The sequence below is a fragment of the Rhinolophus ferrumequinum genome, chromosome 10 (genome assembly GCF_004115265.2).
Source record: "Rhinolophus ferrumequinum isolate MPI-CBG mRhiFer1 chromosome 10, mRhiFer1_v1.p, whole genome shotgun sequence".
Lineage (NCBI taxonomy): Eukaryota > Metazoa > Chordata > Mammalia > Chiroptera > Rhinolophidae > Rhinolophus > Rhinolophus ferrumequinum.
Genome location: NC_046293.1, coordinates 67,192,871 through 67,216,698, shown reverse-complemented (window position 1 = coordinate 67,216,698; position 23,828 = coordinate 67,192,871). Strand labels below are relative to the sequence as shown.

The following is a 23,828-nucleotide window of genomic DNA, read 5'->3' as shown; positions in this document are numbered from 1 at the left end:
TTCCATTTTCCAGAGAGACAAAAGGAAAAATTGTTTTCCCCCAAGGCCATATGCTAGTTATTAGGGCCCTTTACAAATGGATCTCAACCTACCTCTTCAGCTTCCTCCATCTAACCTCTAGTCAGAGTAAACTTCCCCCCCCTCAAAAATGTCATACCGTTTCACAGCTGTCTTCAGATGTGTTGTCATACCCTCTGGGAAAGTCCCTACCATCGTGACTTGGCAAGTTTACTCATCTTTTAATGTCCAACCACGTTCTATGCCAGGTCTTCCCAGATCACACAAGGAGCTAGTGGCTGAGGTCTCACCGCACTGTCATATCCCTCCTATACACTGGCCACATATCATAATGTGTGAACACAGGGTGTTCAGTTGGAAATGAGTCTGACTAGTCTGACTAATATGATAGACATCAGGAGACCGAAGTCAGAATAACACACACACACCTTTCCATAGAGAATCTGACAACCTGTTGCATAACTCCTGGACTCCTCAGCCAGACCAGAGTTATAAAATAGAGCCAGAGAGGAAAAAACTTCTGAGATGAGAGTAAGGGCTGCTATAATAAAAATACCATAGACCTGGTGACTTATAAAGAACAGAAGTTTATTTCTTACAGTTGTGAAGGCTGGAAGTCCAAGATCAGAGTGCCAACAAAGTTGGGTTCGGCGAGGGTCTTCTTCTGGGTTGTGGATGGCCAGTCTGTCATTTCTTTATATGGTGGAGATGACAAGAGCTCTCTGGGGTCTCTCTTATAAGGGCACTAATCCTATTCATGAGGGCTCCACTCCCATGACCTAATTACCTCCCAAAGGCCCCATTTCTTAACACCATTACATTGGGGGTTAGGATTTCAACATACGAATTTTGAAGGGACACATTCAGTGCATTAACAATTCGCATCAGCAAAATCTTTAGTTTATCAACAGAATCTCAATTCAGCATTTGCAATGGCCAAACAGTTAAAAGGCAAAAGCAAAAAAATTTAAATTTGACTTAGTCTTCTTCCCACACTCAGGGAAGGAATTCCAGGCAGAAAGGATAGTGTATGCAAAGGTAAGAAGATATTAAAGTGTTAGAAAAGATTATACTCACTCATATGAGATGATGTATGTATTTTTTAGCTTCAAGTCTGGGCAACGGATGAGAAGATTTCTTAAGGTTCTTTGTTCTAGAATTCTATGCTGATGTGTTGAGAATTCTGTCATGCAATAAGGTGCTTGTCATGTATAATTCCAAGTATGTATAGCTAAGCAAGATCAGAAGAATTGGAAAATTTGCAAAAAATACAATCTCAGACAAAAATATACCACACAGGGATGAAAATATGTGATACTTATATGAATTTTTGCAACAATCCAAAAGTGAGGGTATCAAAAGATTCCTGTGAGTATCAACTGTTACTTTTCATTACGTTATACTAAAATCCCATTTTACTCTTTTACTTCATTGCTAATAAGGTCATTTATGAAGAGAAGAAATATCATTTAAAGTAATGATGGGGAAGAGTAGATGGGGAAGAGGGTAATTTCCAGAGATTATTTTGTTTACTTTGAGCATTTTTTGATCCGTAGAAGAAACGCATGTCATTGCAGACTTTATAGAAAAGTGCTTAGTTATTTCTGCATATGTATTTTTATAATGGCTTTATTGAGATATAATTCTTATACTGTAACAAAACTATTTCAACAAAAATTAAAATCATGTACCTTTTTATTCCCCCTTCCTCTGCTTCCCCCACCCCCCCAAATCATGTACTCTTACAAGGTTACACATTAAATATTTTGGAACCTATACATCCTTGGAACCTTTTTTCCTTAATAGATTTTTCTTGGATTATAACAAAATTTCATTGATAAAAAAGAATGTGGATCAAAATACACCCAAAACAATTATTACGTAGAAAACACTCATATTTCTAGCAGTAGTTATCTTGGGGAAGGTGAGAGGGCGAGGTTTATTGAAGGGGTAGTGAAGGCAAAAGGATATTTTCACTTTATCTGTAATAACTCTATTTTTTTAAAAAAAGAATAGATTCAGTGTATTACTTAAGTAAACATTAATAAAAAAGAAAAAAATCCAAACATAGAAAAAGAGTTGACACATGTATAAAATAAATTTGGAATAGGGATGGTTATGATAAATGAAAGAGAATTAACATGTCTAGTCTTGGCAGGGAGGGTAATTTCAGGAGCCTTGCTCTGCCAACATGGCCTCACCCTTTCCTTCTACCATCATTTCCTGACTCATGAGTTCCAAAACCATTAATATTGCAACACATGATCAAGAAATGTTGAAATCATCAGTCTTCAGAAATTTAGGTAGCTACACTTTTAATTTTATTTTTTTATTTCGCTCCAGAAATATGTTCTTGATTACCAACTCCCAGTGACTCTTAAAATAAAACACTACTTAAAGTCAAACAACTTGATTTAACAAACATATATTGAACACCTATATATTTTAAAAATGTTCATTTTTAGAGTTATAGCTAGCAACAGATACTCCTTTAGGAGATTAAACTAAGTAAGCTGCATAACTGTGTTTATACCTTTAAAATTGGTACAATTCACTTGGAGTTTGATGGCTAAGCAGTTTTTTCTCAGAGTGAGGGCATCAGGAACGTCAGATGACTGGGCTCTAGTAAACCCACTGGGCATTAACATTCAGATTGCAGGCATGAGGCAAAGTTTACAATATCTCACCTCACATAATTTTTCTCTATACGAGGCCTAACCCTAATTGGGATGCAATTGGCATTTCTGAAGCCAGCATCCTACATATACAGCAATCAGAAACAGGAAAGAGATATATGCACCTTGGTTGAGGCATAGATAACTCGAGTAATGAGAAAAGCTAAGAATGAAATGAGCTGTTGTAGTCATTGTTCTCCTGGTGTCTCCATCTGATGAGTCTTCCAGGGCCCCTCCTGAAGTCCTCAAGTCTCCTCCAGGAGCTGCCCTGAGCCACATATACCTTGCTCTTCTCTACTGAGCATGATAGGATAAGAAATAGTATGTCCACCTTTAGGATGCCTAGGTAGGCAGTACAGACTGTTTTATTATATTGTTACATGCAGCTCTTTCCATGAAAAGTGTTTTTTAATATAAACTGCTCACTCAGTAGAGAAAGAATACACTGAACCAGTTTAATATCCAATTCAAAAGGATGTTACAGTAAAATACATCTAAAATTAAAAAAAACAAAACCAAAAAGAACAATTCTTTATCGAAAATTCTAATATCCAAAAAAAGCTCTGAAAAGTTTCTTCTTAAGGTTGGTGACAAAACCTGACCTGACCTGAGCGCAGGCTCTTTATAGTCTGTAGTTATCAGACTTATGGGTGTCATTCATATACTCTCCACACGTATATTAGTGTATTTGATAATGGGTGCCAACCTAGACTCTTTTGGGAGTTTTAAGTAAAATGTTTTATATGTACCCTATTACTTTCCTAAAATCTGAAAACTTTTTATTCCAAACCACAACTAGCCCTAGGTTTTCAAATAAAGGATTGTGAAGCAGTATTTCCCCAAACTGTTCATGACAGGATGATTCTACCAAACCCAAAGATAGTTCCAATACATTTTTTTGTCCCACAGTATTTATGTCACGAGCATGAATCTTCAGGAAGAGAGCAAAGGCATGTTAGAACAGCTACGGAATAAACTGATGCAGGATTGATTTGGTAAGTCATGTAGCTATGAGACACTGTGTAATTACCAGAGGCTATTCACCCATAAAGACAGTATACAGCAATACTGCGAGTAGTTATCAGCATAAAAATGAAGCCCCACTCTTTTGAAGCTTCTTTTAGATATAGTGCTTTCCGATATTCTTATTTAGTAGTTATCAACCTGTTTAAACATTAGATTCTCCCAGAGAGCTTCCCCTTCAAACATTCTGATTTACTTGGTCTAAAGGGGCCTTGACAACAATGTTTTAAAAAACTTCCTACACGATTCTAAGGGGCAACCAGAGGTTTAAAATGTCCCAATATTCAGGTTGTACCCCAGATCAGGTAAATGAGAATCTTTGGGGGTGAAACCCAGACACAAGTATTTTTTTAAAAGATGCTCAAGTGATTCCAATGTATACCCAATGTCACAAAGCAATAGTTAAGCCCCACTGAGTTGTTTGGCTTAAGGAGTATGGGTGTCAATTGTTTTTTTTCCTTTTCTTCCTTCCTGAACTAAGTCAGTTTTAGATCACTGTAATAGAGTCACCAATAAAAAATTCTAAGCTTTATCCACTCTGATGGCGGCTTACTCATGCAATCTCTCCCCATTTGCTCTAAGAATGCAAAAGGGGCAGGGACAGAATGGCATGAAAATCACATGAGAAATATTTTAAAATACATTTAGCAAAATAATCCACACCATATCAAATTCCTTTGCACACAGTTAATTATAATGAAAAAAAAAGAATGAAAAGTAGAATTCACTTTAGTTGAGGCTATAATGCAATGGAGAGCCCAACTTAAAAAGTACATCACAGGAAGTCATAGCATTTTCCAGTGAATTCTAGGATAGCAAATAAAAAATTATTATAAATTTCCAGTGACTCTAACTGTTCAGGATGCCAATGTAAAGCAGATTCCTATACAGATTTTAAAGAAAGTTAGAAAAGACATTAAAAAATTCGAGGTAATTTATGTTCAGAGATCAACTGAAATATATAGTAAGGTGCACATTTTTTAGATACAAGATAGATCTCTGTTGCTTTTACTTAAATATTTTCATGCATTCTAAAGGTCATATGAAAAGGATATTTACTTTTTTTTTCATTACTAACCCTGAGAAAGGAAGAACAAATGTGGAATGGGCCTCACAGCTCACTGGGAACCAAACTCCACACTTGCCACAATTGTAATTGGAAAGTACTGGAAGAAGTCCAGGATACTACACTTCTTCAGGTTTCTACACACATCTATTTAAACCATTTACAACAGATATAACATTTGGGTAACTAGCACAGTGGCATTTTTCCGGCACAAGTGAGAACCATTTTAAAATTTTATCACTCTTAGTCTCCACGCTGGTTTAAATGAACAAAACAAAATTTATATTTACCATGTAGGAACTTTCAGTTCAATACACAGCTTTTATGTCAGTATATAGCAATATAGAGGGACATTATAGCTTCACTTCTCAGGATGATCCACTCAGCAGGGAAAAAAAATGGGTAAGTTCTATGTATTCTTGTCTTTCACTAGAACATGCTAGCTGTTACAAGGGAGGAGAGAGAGGTGGAACTCCATCATAGCGGAATATGCGAGGAGCTGGCATTTCCTTTGCCATCATAATTATTCTTCTTAGAATGAAACTTGGGATTGCAAATTTAGCTGAATTTACCACAGTTTCAACCTTTGTAATGAAATAAAGTTCACTCCCTGGGCCAAAAACCCCAAGCAGCTGTTGGGAGCAAGAGAGCAATGAGGACAGAAGAAAACAGATTCACCGCATTGTTATCAAGAATGGGTTTCCCTGCTATGTACTTCACCTCATTCGCTGGGCTGTTGACCACCATGCCAGTGCTTTCATCCAAACCTAGAGCGGAAAAGAAGCCCGGTGAGGAGGAAAATCCAAATGACTTGATTAAAAAAAAAATAATCTTTGAAAGATTCTCAGCCACCTGTAAAATGACTTAAGTGAATAATCTATATGGTGAGAGATATGGAACGCTTGGTTACAAAAGGCCTCTTTGAATACATGAGTTTCAGTACTCCTCAATACTGTTCTCTCAACACTGCTGGAGTCCCTTCAGAAATAGAAGGGAGAATATGAAAAGCAGAGATGGTGTAAAACTGGCAGACGGGGCCTGCCTTCCCAGTGGTTCCCCTCCAAGACCAACCTGCGAGGCTCCTGAGAGGACAGATCATGTCTGAGTCTCTGCAATGGATACCCAGGACCCAGCGTGGCGCTGGCACAAAGGAGGCACACCAAGATTTACTGAATGGATTAAAATGTCCCACAGCCCACAATTTTTTTTCCAACCCACTCAATATGATCAGACACTTGCCTAGTTAGAGCCCAGTTTATAATAAAACCTAAGCTCTTTAAAAAACGTGTGTGTGTGTGTATGTGTGTGTGTGTAGTTACTGACCCTTCAGTGTGAATTAAAATCACACTGATTCCTCCCTAGCATCTAGATAAGACTAACGAAAGTGAGGGAACAAGCATACTGACTGGTGGGGAGGGGAGGGGAAAGAAGGGCAAGCAGATTATCTTGGGGCATGAAGAGAACTGGGAGGACTGTACTCAGGGAAACTTTCTCCAAACTCCCAGCCTCTTCATTGGATGAATCAAAGGAGAAAATATGTTTGATTAGAATGTATAGCAAACACACTTAACAAAATATGTCAGCACACTGATATGACAGGAGAGCGTCAGAAGCAAAGCACAGACAACTTTTTGGAAGACTTACTCTCCCATGTATCTTAAGTGGAGCTAAAAACTCAGTAGGGAGGACAGCAAGCACAATGTCACAGTAGAAAAGCAGGTCATATGTGTACAGATTAGTATAATAATTATCTCTCAAATGGACTTGGAGAACAAATGGAAGGAAGGGGCATTAAAATGATTTGATCCCAAATGTTCTGCTTTCCCGGGATTAGCTGAAATCCCATTAGTAGAAGCATCTGTTTTCTGCACTGTCATATCCTCCCCACACAGCTTCTACTTATTGCTCTGTAGGACTAATTTTCTTTCAATTAACTTAACAAAAAGTAAGAAAATCAAAATTGTAAAAGAGACTTTGACCTATCATTCCTGGTTCCTCAATTTCCTGGGTCTTTGGAATTGTTTTCATTGTCATATCTTTTCTTTTTTTTCTTTTCCATTTCTTTAACACACCAATAAGTTGCAGTAATGAGATAATGTTCTTACCAGTAAATTGCATTGTAGCTCCTAAATATGAGTCCACAAGTGATCCTAGCAATCCAGCCAGACCCCCAAATGCAATAATTGGCCACTGGGGAGCGGAATTGTCCAAATCATTAACAAAAACCAACTGTGTGAGGAAGTAGGCAATACCCACAAAGGTACCACCAAGGAGACTGGAAGCAAGGCCCACCATCGTAACCCCTCCATTGGTCCCTGAAGAAGAAACATGAATAAAATCATCTGGTTAAAAAGCAGCAAAAACATGAAGACAAGAAAAGCAAAAACTTTTGGTATTTATCCAATCAAGACTAATTTAAAGAAAGGGTTCTCTCTGATTTAATCCAAAGATCTTGAAGACCACAGCCTGCTGACATTCTAAGCAGTGAATGGTTCAGTGGAGCTAGACTGCCTGGTTTCAATCTCAGTACTGTCACTTCCAAGCTATGTGACTACGTGTATAGTGAAGTTAGCTCATTTCTCTATGCCTTCGTTTCCTTTTTTGCAAGATGGAAACAACCAAAGGACCAATTCACACGCTTATTAAAATTACTAAATGGTAATCCATGTAGAGCAGTTAGAACAGTGCCTTGCACATAGTAAGTACTCAAATGTTAGCTATTCATGATGATGATGATGATGATGATGATGAAGAAAAGGAAGAAAAAAGGAGAAGGGAAGGTGGAGGGAAAGAGGAAAGGAAGAGATAGAAGAGGAAGAGAAAGAGGAGGTGGGAAGAAGAATGGGGAAGAGGAGGTGATGACAGACAAAAAAGTAGTAGTAGTAGTAGTTGATGATAATGGTAATGGGGAACTGAGATATATGTAAAGCACTAACTACTTAACAGGCCTCAAGAAATACTCTATCATTACCTCCCTGTCCTTTCCCATTGATTCGTCTCTGAGACATTCTCTATGTTTTTGCATTGTTCATCTAGAATGTGCTAACCTTTCCTGCAAGTATTATTTATTATCACCAATTTAATAGCCTGCAGCAATTTTCTAACTTAGGAGATTAAAGTTCTTAAAAAAGAAAAACAATAAATCAAGGTTTTTTGGTTCTTTTTTTTTTTTTTTTTTTTTTTTTAAAGAAACTTAAATAAAGACTCACCAACTGGAACTTTCTCCCAAGTTGTTATTAGTCTTGGCGGGCTTTTACTTAGAACGGTGCCAATTTCTGAAGCCCATGTGTCTCCAGCAGAGCAGGCCAGTGCAGCCAAGAGAGACAAACACATCCAGGAAGCAGTGTACTGCTTGGAAAAATCGATTGGAATTTCCCCGGGGCCATTTTCTATCATGTACAGTAGGGCCAGCTCTGTGGGTACCGCTCCATTACAGAACACCTGAACCCAATTCCTCTGCCCGCCTAGAAACAAACAAGTAGATAAAAAGGACAAGAAATGTTTTCTCCTCAAAAGGAAAATTATGCAGATAGATGAACTTATATTAATGGTTAAGAAAAGAAAAATGACTAAAAATTTTTAAAAAATGACTAAAAGTGGGATAGTACCTTTGTCCACATACTATATTTAGAATAATTAATGATAGACGTTAGTGCTTCTAAAATTTTGCTGTTACTCGCGATTGTGGTAAAGTAATGACAAACTGAATTAGGCTACTAGAGTAATTCTCATAAAATGTATCTGCTTCAACAATCTAAATATGTTTTGATTAAAAGCTTATGCTTTGTTAGGATGGAATAAAGTAATTCTTTTAAGGAGGGCGCAGCTCACAGTGGCGCATGTGGGGATCGAACTGGCAACCTTGGTGTTATTAGCACCACGCTCTAAGCAACTGAGCTAACCGGCTACCCCATAAAGTAATTCTTTTAGAAATGTCAAACATAATTCATTTTACCTTCTTTGTATTCTGAATCTAGACGCTTCTTTGTTTCTCCCTTCCATTTAGTGAGTTTTGAAGAAGAAAGGAAAAACATGAGCAGAGAGGTAAAAAAGCTGAAATTTGCAATGGTTAGGATAAATCCAACCACTAGCCCTGAAAGAAACACATGTACATACAGAATTAATCTTAGTTCATACATTAATGCTGTGAAAAAAAGAATGGATTTTTCTTGGTTATTTTCACATAACTTTAAAAGTACATTTCCAAAACATTTCCATTTGTACCAACTAAGATAGTACCAAACAGTAAATGGAATGTCAGTTTGATTAAATTGAGATATATTTCTTACCATATTTTGATCTGTTTTCCAAAAAACTATGCTATATAAACATAAGATATTATTTTGAACACACTTTTATAATCAAGTTACAGATCACTATGTGATTTTATTATTATTAAACAATATATATTAAAAAACAAAACAAAAATAAAATTTAAAAAATAAAAATATTAAATAAAAAAGAAAAAAACAAACAAACAACATGTATTATATATGTTATATACAATATTTGGATAGATGTCTAATCTGAAAAATTTCCAAATTCATTGTGATTCTCTCAGGGGAGATAAGATTATAAAGTTTTTCAGGTTTCTATTTTTTACATTTTCCTCCCAGAGCCTGGGATTTATTTACTAATTTATAAAGAAAATTACAAAAAGATAAGCTTTATATGCTTTTCCAAGAATTTTCACATCTCTGTTGTTGAGCCTCACAAACTATGTGAGAAGATACAGCATTTTTTAGCTAAGTTTTCCCACTTAAATCTATGAAAATAATTCTGAGTTGCTTGTGGAACTGAAAATGGAATATGTCCTGTGACTGTGATTTTAGATTTTGAGACTTTTCTTTTGTTTGGGCAAACAGGAAAGGGGATAGCCTTCAATTTTCTATGAGTGACCAATTTCAAGAAAGGATTATGAAACCTATTTTTCAATCAGGAAAATAAACAAAAGGGAAGCCTACATTTCATGACAAAAAGAGGAGGAAAACAAGGAAAGATGAGTTCTTGCTATCACAGAAATACAGAAACAGGCCATGACATCAACTGCTGAATCAGTTAAACATGCTTGAGACTTAAAGAACTTGCTGTGGGTTAAGTAAGAAATTATAAAGCTTCTCTCTAGATAATTCTATATGGGAAGTACAAGCATATGTTGCAATTGGCTTTCTAAATTACCCAGAAACTCCTTAAAGGCCTTTTGTTACAAAATTTGAAAGGTCTTGTGAGTAAAATTTGGTGGTCGAGATAGCGAGGTACCCTCATTTTTATTACCACAATTGTTTTATTTAATTCTACAAAAATGAATTAGAGGATTCTGGGAAGATGATGGAGTGGGAATCACCAGGACTCTGTCTTCTCACCCAGACAACAACTGAACTGGAAGAATTTGTCTGATAAAAACTATTTGAAAACTCTAGAGTCTACTGAAAGCTTGTAACTTCCAGGGGAAGGTTTGGAAGGGAAGCCACAGTTAATTTTTGTCAAGTTCAGCTCTTAGCTGGGTAGCAGCATCCAATCTACCACCCTCAGCCCTGTGGTAGGCATTGTAGGAGCTGTAGGAGCAGCTTGCACCCAGTTTGTGGGAGATAAGTGGGCAGGAAGAACCTTGTTTTCCAAATACCAGGATTTGTATTCTGATCACTGATTGCTGCTTCTGATCATAGAGGTTCAGACACAGAGGCTGGCAACTCTTGGACTCCACCCCATACTGTTGCAGGCTCCTCCCTGTCTAGCTGAGGAGACTTCCAGAGGATTTAAAGGGCTGGCCCCAATCCCCCTTCATTTTTCTGTTTTTCCTCCTTTTGGGAACCAGACATAAAGACTAGGGCATTCAAAAACAATTACATTTATGGAGCAAATTAGGAAGTCGCCGCCAGGCATACCCAAGGAAAGGTGTAGGCTCAGAAAAGACTGAGAAGACCTTAGGTTTACACCTCAGGTGGGTCCTTGGCACAGAGACAGCCTACAACAATGAAAACCAAAACCAAAAAAAGCAAACCCTGAGGTCAAAGCAGATTCTGATTTCCAGAGTTACCACATTATTCAATGCAAATGTCCAGTTTTCAAAAAAATATCACACAGCATACACAGGAACAGGAAAGTAAGGCCCATTCAAAAGAAAAAAATAAATGAACAGAGAGTGTCACTGAGAAAAGCCAGATGGTGGGCGTACTAAACAAAGACTTTAAAACAGCAGTCTTAAAGATGCTCAAAGGACTAAAGGAAGATGTGGAAAGTCAAAAAAATAATGTATGAACAATATGGAAATATGAATAAAGAGGCAGAAAACCTAAAAATAAACCAAAAGAAATATTGGAGTGGGGCGGACAGGTGGCTCAGTTGGTTAGAGCGCAAGCTCTGGGCAACTGGTTTGATTCCCACATGGGCCAACGAACTGCATCCTCCACAACTAGAATGAAGACAATGAACTCCTGGACAGCCGGATGGCTCAGGTGGTTAGAGTGCGTGCTCTCAACAACAAGGTTGCCGGTTTGACTCCCGCATGGCATGGTGGACTACACGCCGCGCAACTAGATTGAAAAAACGGCAACTGGACCTGGAGTTGAGCTGCGCCCTCCACAACTAAGATGGAAAGGACAACAACTTGACTTGGAGCTGATGGGTCCTGGGAGAAACACACTGTTCCCCAGTAAAGTCCTGTTTTAAAAAAAAATGGAGCTGAAAAATACAATAACAAAAATGAAAAATTCACCAGAAAGTCAAGAGCACATTTGATTTGGGAGAAGAAATAATCAGCAAATTTGAATACAGCACAATGAAAGTTATTGAGTCTGAAGAACAAAAAGAAATAAGACTGTAGAAGAATGAAGAGAGCTTGAGAGACCTGTGGGACACCATCAAGTAGACCAACATACACATGTAGGAATCCCAGAAGGAGAAGAGAGAAGAAGGGGGAGATAAATTATTTGAGGAACTATGCCTAAAAATTTCCCAAGTTTGATTAAAGACATGAATATAACATGCAAGAAGCTCAACAAACTCCAAGTAGAATGAATTCAGAGAGTCATATTGAGACACACTATAATCAAATTGTTCAAAGACAAAGAGAGCATTTCGAAAGCATAAGAGGTAAGCAACTTGTCACAAAGTATCCTCAATAAGATTATCAGATTTCTTATCAGACACTTTGGAGGCCAGAAGGCACTGGGCTGATATATTCCAAGTGCTAAAAGAAAAAAAAATTCAATCAAGAATCCTATATCCAGCCAGACTATTTTTCAAATGTGAGGGAGAAATTAAGAGAGTTTTAATATGTTATTGATGTTACACTGGCGAAAATTCAAATTAGAGTGTTATAACTTCAGGATGTTAAATGTAATTCTCGTGGTAATCACAAAGAAAATAGTTATAGAAGGAGGAGGAGGGACTCGGTGAGAGGATGGGCTTACTTTGTTTTGTGCAAATTGAAAAGTGCACCAGACTAGGAGGTGAAACTCCTCCTCCTGGGCTTGGATAATGCTGGCAAGACTACTCTTCTAAAGCAACTTGTATCTGAAGACATCAGCCACATCACACCTACACAGTATTTTATTATATCATATTATTATATATAACATAATACCCGGTCGTATATTATAGTAAAATAAGACCGGGTCTTATATTAATTTTTGCTCCAAAAGACACATTAGAGATGATTGTCCAGCTAGGTCTTATTTTCGGGGAAACATGGTAGCTGAATTACTGGAGGAAGAAAAGCTAAGTTGTATGCTGGTACTCATCTTTGTTAATAAGCAGGATTTGCTCACGGTAGCCCCTGACTCTGAAATTGCAGGGACTGAACTTGTACACCATACGCGACCAAGTACGGCAGATCCAGTCTTGCTCAGCTCTCCCAGGAGAGGGCATTTAGGATGGCATGAACTGGGTCTGGAAAAATGTCATTGCAAAGAAGAAATAAAATCTAGATGAATGGAGATGCAGGAGCTGCAGGAGCTAAATTCTGTCTTGAAAAACACTAATTTGCTGTTTTCTGACCAAACGTTTCTCCATCTGTGTACAGCTACAGCTGTTTGAAGAGAGGGAACAACAGTTTAAAAAGAATCCCCATTCCAGCAGTAGATTTATGATCTCTTAGGTTCAGTATCATTTTTCAAATAAAGGAATTATATTATTTCCTCTGGAAAAAAAAGAAGAAAATAGTTATAGAATATACACAAAAGGAAATGAGAACAGAATTAAAACATTTCACTATAAAAATTAATTAAACACAAAAGAAGACAGTAATGCAGGAAATGAGGGACAAATAAACTGTAAGGCATAGAGAAAACAAACAGCAAAATGACAGAAGTCTCTCCTTATTGGCAATGACTTTAAATGTAAATGGATTAAAAGCTCAAATCAAAAGACAGATTGGCAAAATGGATAAAACATACCATCCAACTATATGCTGCCTACAAGTGACTGACTTTAAATCCAATGACACAATCAGTTGAAAGTATAAGGACTGAAAAAAGATATTCCAAGCAATAATCAAAAGAGAGAATGAGTGGTTATACTATTATCAGATCAAGTAAGACAAGCTTTCTGCTGTGGCCATGTGACATGACCCCATGATATATATACAGGGGGTGCCAAAACAATGTATACAAGTGGACACTTTGGTCAACGTTGCTCAAGCAGTAGTTCGCCGTAATCAGAAGTGTCTGGATGCTGATGGTAACCACTTTGAGCACCTCTTATAATTGCAGAAGTCAAACGTGACTTGTATTCATCTTTTGTTATCAGTATATATTGAGTATTACCACTTTAATACAGTTTTCCTTTCTTAAAATGTGTATACTTTTTTTTGGCACCCTTTGTATATATTTTAAAAGCATTTCCTATCTTTCTGGCATAACAAGATAGTTTACATTCATCCCAAATCTACTTTGCCCCAGCCTTAGAAGCAGCCTTTTCTCTGAGGAGTTTTGGTTCATTTAAGTAGGGAATGAATATTACAGGTCAGGACCTGGGCTCATAATGCGCTCATTGCGAATGGGGTGTATTTGGTTTTTGTGGACAGGGCCAGTAAATACACACATACACACACACACACAAAAATACCTACATGCACATATATATGCATGCATTTACATGTGTAGCACATATACGTGTAAATACCTACACACATAAATGTTTTTAGAAATCACAAGATTATATCAATAACGCCAATTCCAATCCATCTCCACAGATTCTCTCTTGCTTTTTCCCATTTTGTATTTGTATGCCTCTTTCTCCTTAGCAAGAACCCTGGCTTCAAACAATGACAATTTCACTCATTTTCTCAGTCCTCTATTATGTCTGTTTCAGAATTGCTTCACTCCTACAACAACAAAAAGGAACCTACCAAAGATAGCTTTGGATTGGTTTGCAATTCTCCCCTTCTCGTCCCAAGACTGATGGAGTCTATGCGGGTTTTGTTATTTTCCCTTCTTCCTTACACAAAAGGTAGCATTCTTTCCGAGTTCTTTTGAACTTTCAAGCACACTTTTGATACTAATTTTAGTCTTTCTTTTAGGGAGAAATGAGTGAATCTACCATTGAGCACTTAGATCAGTGCATCTAAGAAATTTACATTTGCTTTGTAAATTGGTCTCTCATGAGTTTGTCTGCTTCAAGTCTAAACTTGAGTCTAAACTTCCAGTTTAGACCTAGTTTGTGGGTCTGACAAAAATTAAAGTTTTAGCCCTGTAGGGTTGGCTACCAGTTTCCCAGAATGTGATAACCACACAAAGCAATGCTATCTTGTGTAGCACTGTCCAGACTGCCTGCTTATATATATATATATATATATTTTTTTTTTTTTAAAGGGGAACAGGACTTTATTGGGGAACAGTGTGTACTTCCAGGACTTTTTTCCAAGTCAAGTTGTTGTCCTTTTCAATCTTAGTTGTGGAGGGTGCCGTTCAGCTTCAAGTTGTTGTCCTTTCAGTCTTAGTTGTGGAGGACGCAGCTCAGCTCCTGGTCCAGTTGCTGTTGCTAGTTGCAGGGGGTGCAGCCCACCATCCCTTGTGGGAGTCGAACCGGCAACCTTGTGGTTGAGAGGACACACTCCAACCAACTGAGCCATCTGGGATCTCAGCGGCAGCTCAGCTCAAGGTGTCATGTTCAATTTTAGTTGCAGGGGGCACAGCCCACCATCCCTTGCGGGAGTCGAGGAATCGAACTGGCAACTTTGTGGTGGAGAGGATGTGCTCCAACCAACTGAGCCATCCAGGAGCTCAGTGGCAGTTCAGCTCAAGGTGCTGTGTTCAATCTTAGTTGCAGGGGGCGTTGCCCACCATCCCCTATGGGACTCGAGGAACTGAACTGGCAACCTTGTGGTTGAGAGCCCACTGGCCCATGTGGGAATCAAACCGGCAGCCTTTGGAGTCAGGAGCATGGAGCTCCAACTGCCTGAGCCACCGGGTTGGCCCTGCCTGCTTATATTTTTAACTACAAACTCTTCCATCCCTGACTAACTCTATGGTTGACAATTTCTGTTCTCTGTAACTCATTAATAAAAAAGAAGATATTTATTAAATAACACATTAAACAAAATTATATTAAATAACGGAATAAGTGATACGAAAACACTGTTAAAAAAGTTAATATTTATTTAACAAATAAATATGAAATAATATTTTATTAAATAATAGGCCAGGGGACCAGGGTCCTATTTCTGTAGTAGTAATACTTCCTACTGGTTAGCTCAAGGTTCAAGTACCACAACTCTTGAGACACTGATTGATCCTTCCAGAGATACTCAATTATTGGCATTTTACTTAAGTTTGGTATACTTTAATTGAGAGTGCAAGAAATAGGGTAATGCTGTATAAAGTACATACTAATAAAGTGCTTCAATTCTGGAGCTGAATAGTCCGGAGTTCAAACCTTGGTGCCTCCACTTACCTCTGCGTGCTAGGAGAAGTTACCTAATCTTAAGCCTGGATTGCTCATTAGTATATAACAAATAATAATTTCTACCACACTAGCTTGCTGTGAAAAGTTAAGTGAGATAATTTTTATAACATGCTTCTTATATTATCCTCTCACACAAGGCCCTTAATAAATGTTAACTAATATCATGGGTAATAATAATAGTTGCAGTGGCAGAAATCTCAACAGTAACATTATTGTTTTTGTAATTATATATTATTATTATAACAACAATTGTGAATATTATTATTGTTAGCCAACCCTTACGTTTTTTCAGTTGGCTTTAAAAATATTACAAAAGTAGTATGTGGCTATTGGAGGGAAAGCTGAAACATATGGAAGTATACAAAGAAAAAGTCAAAATGTCCCTTCTCACCCCCACACCACTCCCATCTCTTTTTCATGGATAGTCACTATTAACAATTTGTTCCCAGGTCTTTAAACAAAACCAAAGAATATGGCCCTAAAACTACCTACCATGAAGTGTTACTTTTATCATCTAAATTTTTTTACTTCAACCACCTTAAAATACTACATGAAATGATCAATGTTTGTGCTGATGACAGGTTAAGAATGAGTAAATAAATTGAAGACTTTGAAAGAATGACTTCTTTCATGTGCTGTGTTACCTCGAAAATAAGACCTCGCCAGACAATCAGCTCTAATGCGTCTTTCGGAGCAAAAATTAATATAAGACTAGGTCTTATTTTACTATAAGACCCGGTCATAGTGTAGTGTAGTGCAGTGTAATGTAGTGTAATGTAATGTAATGTAATGTAATGTAATGTAATGTAATGTAATGTAATACATAATACTGGGTCTCATATTAATTTTTGCTCCAAAAGACACAGTAGAGCTGATTGTCCAGCTAGGTCTTATTTTCGGGAAAACATAGTAGTTTGAAAATATCTTGGAACATCTGGCAACTCCCAGATACGTCTGAACTTTTAGATTAGTAACTGCCATCTCTGGTTTGTGTCTATTCCACCTCCCCAACTGACCTCTCCAATCTCTAGTTGTTAGTGATAAGAAGTTTATGTGCGTTAACAAGAGGCTCCCAAAGCACTTGATGACTCAAGGATTTAGGCTTACTTCTCAGTTTGAAACAGGTAAATTCTGTACCTAACAGATGCCATCGGGATAAGTAAAGTAACACTGCCTACAAATGTCTCCGAGAATGGGAGTGGAGTGACACCCAAAATTCGAACCAAGGTGTCTTGGGTATAACCTCTCACAGGACTACAATTGCATTAATTTAATAAAATCCAATCGAATCAATTGTACCATACCCCATTTGCCTAGAAACAGACTGTGGCAATCAAAAGAAGGCTGGTTAGCCCTAAATATAGAACATTTGACAATAAAACAGTTCTGAGGTGTCCTAATTAAATTACAGCTGAAGATGAAAGTGAACCAGAGAGTGGGAGAAAGGGCAGTTAACCAGTTAATAGCTGTGGTCCAACTAACAAAAGACCACTCACATTCCTAATGCATGACGAAGCCTTGCATCAACTTCCAGGAGGCTATCTAAAAAGAAATAGCAAACCACCAGATGCCACTGCATCCTACTTATGTATGAAGTTTTGGGACTGTTGCCCACAACCAATCAAAAATAGTAAATATTTCTTCCTTACGGACTGTGCTCCAATCTTAGAACTGCCTCCCCCACTCCCGCTTCATACCACTACCGCCTTATCTATAGCCACTGTAAATTCAAAACAACTTACATCTTTAAAAGAGCCCCGCTGGCTCCAGGACAGCGGGCATTTTTGTCTTCTCTATCTAGCTCAGCTGCTGGTGGTTTAGACGGTACATTCCAGGACCTGGTCTTTCTCCTGGCTAGCGCATGGCTCAATGAACCCTTTCTTTCAGAAAAGCTTTCGGCCACGAAGGTTTTGGTTTAGCAACAGGAAGACCAAAAGAACCCGTGGTTGGCTGACTTGTCGAACACTATACAAGGAACAGGACCCTTTGATCTGTGGGATTTGCATTTCTGACCGTATCTCAGACTTTATACTGAGCAAAGCAATATTCGAATTATAATGTGACTTCTCAAGTAGCCTGACTACAAGAACAGGGCATGCCTGAACAGTGATGTTTGTATTCCAGTTGGCCTGGTAGTTCTATATCTTATCAGATGAATTAAAGTAGCATTCTGGCTCACATATCAGCCCCTTGTGACAGTGAACAGCATAAACCAGTTTTCTTGGCTTTGATCAACTCTGGGTACCTGATAGAACGAGGTTTCTATTTCAGAAAGACTGAACACAAGATCTGAACAATGGTGGCTAAAAAGAGGTTAAGGCCTCTCCTGTGAGACCACACAAAGCACTGGCCTTTTCTGACAACACCCCGTCTGTGTGCACTTCCATTACATTACAGCATCTCCTGCTGGGGATTAAATGCCTCAAACCCACCTTATTTATCATCTGTCTCCCCTGACTAGAAATATAAGCTCTCTGACAGTGGGGTTTTTATCCATTTTGTTCACTACTATATCCTAAGTGCCCAGAACAGTGCCTGGCATACAGGAGACCCTCACTAAATATTTGTTGAATGACTGAATGAAAAAATGGTAAACCACTAAGCCTAACAGTCTTGGTAAGTGAAATGAAATTTCAACTTGCCAAGTCAAAAGCGTGATGACAAAAGTGTCCACACTGACATATTCAAAGGAACACACTGAATAACTAGACTAGACGATACTTCTTTGGAGCAAATCACCTGCAGTGCTTTATAGTTTACAAGCATTTTCCCACACATCCCCTCATGTAATCTTCTCCTTATTCTAGAGATACTGTCTCAGGGAGACCAGAGCCCTCCATTTCAGTGCCCACCTTAAGTATTAAGTATTGCCTCAGTCCCACCCCTCCCTCTTGCATCAACACCAAGATATGTGTTCCTATGTCAGGGAGGACTCTAAATACCCAGATCCTGTGGAAGTTCTGAGACTCTTTTCAATCACAAGCATACCAGAGGCATGATATGGCAAACCTTAGTAAAAGTCTTATGACTGTGAATAGCAGTAGTGGGGAAAAAAACCAATAATAACTAACATTTATAAATAGTACCTGTGTGCCAGGTACTATGCTGAATATTTTACATGGATAACGTCTCATGATAAGTCAATACTATAGGTACTATTATCCCCTTTCGTTTCCCCCTGCCCACTCTGGTTCAAGCCATTGTTTCTCTGTCTAGTTGTATAGGACACAGCTCCCTGGCCCATGCTGGTAGCCAGCGGGCAGCAGCACACAGCAGCCCACTGCAGCTGATGCCAACTTCCAGCTGCTCACCGCAGCCCAGCTCCAGGGAGAGCTGTTGTTCCCAATCTTAGCTGTAGAGGGCAGAGCTCACTGGCCCATGTGGGAAGTGAACCCGCGACCTTGGCGTTAAGAGCACTGCACTCCAACCGCCAGAGCCACCGGGCTGGGCCTATCCCCTCCCATTTTATAGATGGGAAAATTAGAACACTGAAAGTTTAAGTGACTCCATAACAGTATACTTCACAACAGTAGTCCCAAGTACTGTGATATACTTTGAATCAACACAAGTTTTTTTCATTAAGGAAAAAAAAAGTTACAAACAAAAAAGGTATCAACATTCCATAGAATGAAATGATCAGGAAAAGAGCAGAGATTTTTAAATCAATCTACATATGTTTCCTAAGCACCTATTATGTATGTAATACTATTCAAAGAAGCATGGGAAACAGAAGCATGAGATATACTCTATCTTCAGGAATTTTATAATATGGTTGAAAATAGATAACAATGTTTGTATAATGCTTTATAGTTGAAAAAGATGCATTGCCCCACAGACTATCTTGTTTGAGCCTCACCAGTAAGCCCATAAGGACCTATTTCATAAGAGACAAAGAAAAAACAGGCTCTGAGGAGTTAGGTGACAAGGCAAAATTCACAGAGATAACAGGTGGCAGTGTCAGGATTCAAACACTTATCTTCTAATTCTAAATCAAAGTAGGTAAGTAGGAGAGGAGTAGAGGCCCAAGGGTTAGATGGCAGAAAAGAAAATGATAGCAGAAAAGAAACAAAGTAGAGATCAGAAAAATAAGAGGAGAAGCAAGACAATACACAACATGGAAGCCAAAGGAAGACAGAATTTCATGTGAACTTGACCCTTCTTGCGATAGGTCAAGAAAAATAAAAACCAAGGAAAGCCTACCTGAGAACGGGTATTTTTAGCAAAGCATAACTCTATTATTATATTCAAGCAGAGATTGCTCAAATTATTTGCTATAAATGAGTTGATACTTTCAAAGCGCTAACAGCAGTGCCTGGTACATGGTATGTACCACATAATCATTTGCAAAATAAATAAAACATAACCATTCTTAATACTTATTATGTGGTAAGACAAAATTCATTAAAAAGTGTCAGTATGGTAGTTAGCTATTTATTCCAATGGCTCCTTTATTTTACACCTAGGAGGGAAGCTCCAATATTTCTGCTAACACTAAAACAGTAAGTTAGCATCTGAAATTTTGACAGACTAGGAATGCTGAGCAATGCATAACTTTATCATTATCTAAAATATATGACACTGTGATTTATAGTCTCATATATTCAGAATTTAGAAAACACAAGTTTAAATTATACAAGCAAGCACTTCTATGGTTAAACATTCAAAAGAAAAACATACCTCCTAAAGCACCACTGTGATCTAGACTTTTCTTTTTAAAGCCATTAGAGACAATCAAAACGGGAACAACAACAGAAAACAGCCAACGCCAAGGAGAAATCGGCTGTAAGTTACCTGAAAAATAAAGAGCGCCAATTGTGTGAGACCTGCATTAAGTTAGTCTTGAGTGTAAACTTTGGTAACTGCATTCTGGATTAAAATACTGTCACAGAAAGAGAAACTGAGACGAAGTCACCAAAGCAAAATATTTATGTTTGCAGTTATTTACACTATCCTCTTGGGAATGACCAAATAACTCCTGTCCAAGTTTTGGGAACCATTTACAACTATTTATAATAATGGGTACTTCATACATACTTGGAGATTTGGAATAAATCTCTGCTTCCTCATTTTTTTTTTTTTTTTGAAAGGAGGCATGTATTAAGTCTCAAGAACTGCATAGAACAAACTTCTTTCCTAACAGGATCCAATTTTTCCTCTGTCTGCCTTTCAGAGATTTTTTAAAAAAATAAAAAACATTCTCACAGGCTTTACATGTCAGGATTCAATGATTAGCAGCTGATTTTTCCAAAGGTTGCATCCAGCGCACAGATGTTTTGTTTGCCTAGCATAACGTTTTCAAACAATTTGAGTCAATATTTAAAGAGTAGGAGATTTCAAATAAAAATCCAGATTCCTGGTTTCTGTTTTAAAAACCGGAATCTCAGGCCCACTGGCAGAAGTGACTACAAGTGCAGAGAGGCTGCCTCTTTCAGACAGGTCATGGTTCTCTGGGTTGAAATCCTCACCATTCCTGACAGACTCCTGAACACCAAGGCTGAGTGACTATGGTAAAGGAAAACCTGAACTGTTGCTTGTGCCCGTGTTTCTATCAAAAATGGGAACATGAAAAACAAAGAGGGCCAATGTTCAACGAAAAAATGGGAAAATCTTTTTTCTGGAGGTGAATACTATTTCCATGTATTTAATATGCAAAAACCTGGGACAGCTTCACTCATTTGCATCAGGTGCCTGGCCCACAAGGGGTCAGGTCACTTCAATTTACAAATCCTGTTTTATTCTATTTCGTTCAAGTCAGTTAATACTGGCATTAACAAGAATCTGGCACAGTTAATACTGGCATTAACATTAATCCTGGCACAGTTAATACTGGCATTAACAAGAATCTTCTCTTATAACTCTCCTCCCCAAACCCTGAGCCCCTGCTGTGATTCATTATGAATGAAGAGCCCTGAAAGCTTCTGTGCCCTGGAGACGCCCACTCGATTATTCACAGGTCTCTTTGAAAAAGGACTAAGGTCTGAAAAGGCAATCGCTTATGACATAACCATTTATAAGAGTTCACGTTCTCACTCTACTTCTTACTATTTCTTTTGAACTGAACACTACTCTGTTCTTAAGGGCGTATCAAGCAAGTTTGTGTAAAGTCACACTTATGCGCTAAAGCAGATTGAAAACTTTAAAGATCTGAGTTCAGAATACCTCATATTAATGTAAAGTGGCTTCAGACTTTAAAAGGAGTCAAAAAACAGCAGACAAATCCTCCAAATGTAAACACTGTATCTTTTAGTTTTACTGCTACTTTCACAGGACACATGAAACTGATAAACTATGTTACTAATATTCGTATTAAAAGCATCACTGCAATTGCTTTCCAAAACTGCTTCACTTATTTCTCACCATAATAGATGTAATAGTTACATAAAACATATATTGAAACAGATATAACTGGTATTACCACAAGCCACATTTACTAAAGGATTTAAAACGTTCAAGGCACTGCCTAGTAAATTAAATCCAAGATGTGGAAATAAACACAATGCATAACCATTCAGTGGCTATGAATTTTGGATTTCACAGTGGTACAAGTTTAAATCCCACCGATTAGATTATAGAAAAACGACTTAAAACATTCATACTTACCATAATAGGTGCTTGCAGTCATTGACATAATCCAGAAAGCTAAAGAAATGCAAATAATCATGCTCAATATAACTATATTAGTTATCATCTTTATATATCTTTTGCATATACTGTCGTCAAGATCTGTCATGGAAAATAAGGCTATGAGCAGCTGGGGGAGAAAATATATAGCATTTTTGAGAAAAATAGTCATTTAAGTTGCTAGCAAAACATTTGTGTGGAGGCAAACATAAACGCCAACATCTTCCACCGATCGAAAAAATAATATAAACCCAAATTATTTCTGGAAACTATTGCTGGTGGAGAGCTCAAACTCGTCTGGGCGAGGTTAATGCTTCACTGGAAAAGCAAAGCGCATCCACTCGGAGGGCCGGCTCGTAGATGGCGGTCACTTCACACCTCAACTCCGCGGCCAGGAAGGTGAAAAGGAAACGGCAGCAGCCAATCGGCGGTCCGGAGGATGGTGCGCTCCGCCCCCAGGGCCCGACCATGCGCCGACGGCGGCAGGTCGCCGGCTCAAAAGTGGCAGGATGTGAAGTCGGAACCTGGCCGAGTCCGGACGGCGAAGTCTCGACGGCTGCCCGCGCCGCCCTAGAATCCAGGTCCAACCCGCCGGAGTCGAGGTCCCTTGGACTACTACCCGCGCCTCGCCGCGCCTCCGCCTCCTGCGGTCCCCCCTCTCCTGCGCGCATGCGCCACGACCTCCCGAGGACGCCGCCTCGTTCACGTGAGCGTTTAAAGGGCGGCTCCAAGGGTAGGCGGGCCGGCGGGGCGGACCCACCCAGGGGCCGCCGAGGCCTGGGCCGTGAGGGTTTGTAGTTCTCCTCAGAATACTAAGGCCATCTGGAGCCTTAGGTCTAGAGTTTGAGGACACATCCACACGCCGAAAAGTGAAACCACCATCTGGGTGGTAATAGAAGAATGCAAGTGAATTTAGACCCAGTAAAGTCCGTTTAAAGCATAATATTCAAATACTTTTCCGTCTACGAGGAATTCATGCCATATGATATTATGAGAGTTTTTGGGTGGGAGGATATGTTGTGTTGTAAAAACGGAATTTGTATGACAAAATCATGGAAAACAACACCGTTTTGTACCTGTAATGTGCTGGACGCTGCTCGCTGCTAGAGATGTCAAGTTAGATGTAGTTCCTGCTATTGGGCCCTCCAAGTACTGTCCTGACACCGCTTTGTGGAAATGCCCCCCACCTCTCAAATTTGAAGTGTGTGCATTCAGGCAATTCGTTTAGAAAGCAGAACGTCTGGTCACCAGTAGCGTTCCGAGTCTCGTGGCTGGCTACACGTTTTGTTTGAAATTAACTTTTGTTTGCCTGGATTGACAGTAGCTAATTGATAACTACATTATATTTATGAACTTTTTCAGTCAATTGCTGACAATGTACGAAGAGGTAAGTCAGTTTCAGACATAATACCCAAATGTGTGTTAACCTCCTAAGAGTACTTTTAGAAAACTCATACTACTATTTTAAATTTTAAACTATGTGTCAGGACAGCTTAACACCCTTCCCATTGGTAAGGAAT

General features: G+C 38.6%; 1 protein-coding gene and 1 pseudogene across 1 annotated transcript; one reads left to right on the top strand and one right to left on the bottom strand.

The window, feature by feature from the left end:
- Positions 1 to 585: 585 nt before the first annotated feature.
- On the bottom strand, positions 586 to 22,938 carry TMEM19 (transmembrane protein 19). Its single transcript, XM_033117332.1, has 6 exons — positions 22,288 to 22,938; positions 20,365 to 20,478; positions 8,738 to 8,875; positions 7,992 to 8,246; positions 6,888 to 7,097; positions 586 to 5,549 (listed from the first exon to the last, which is right to left on the bottom strand). The coding sequence occupies exons 1-6, from the start codon at positions 22,478 to 22,480 to the stop codon at positions 5,386 to 5,388; spliced, it is 1,074 nt and encodes a 357-aa protein (XP_032973223.1). The 5' UTR covers positions 22,481 to 22,938; the 3' UTR covers positions 586 to 5,385.
- Positions 10,945 to 12,913, top strand: LOC117028257 (ADP-ribosylation factor-like protein 3; annotated as a pseudogene).
- Positions 22,939 to 23,828: the final 890 nt, after the last annotated feature.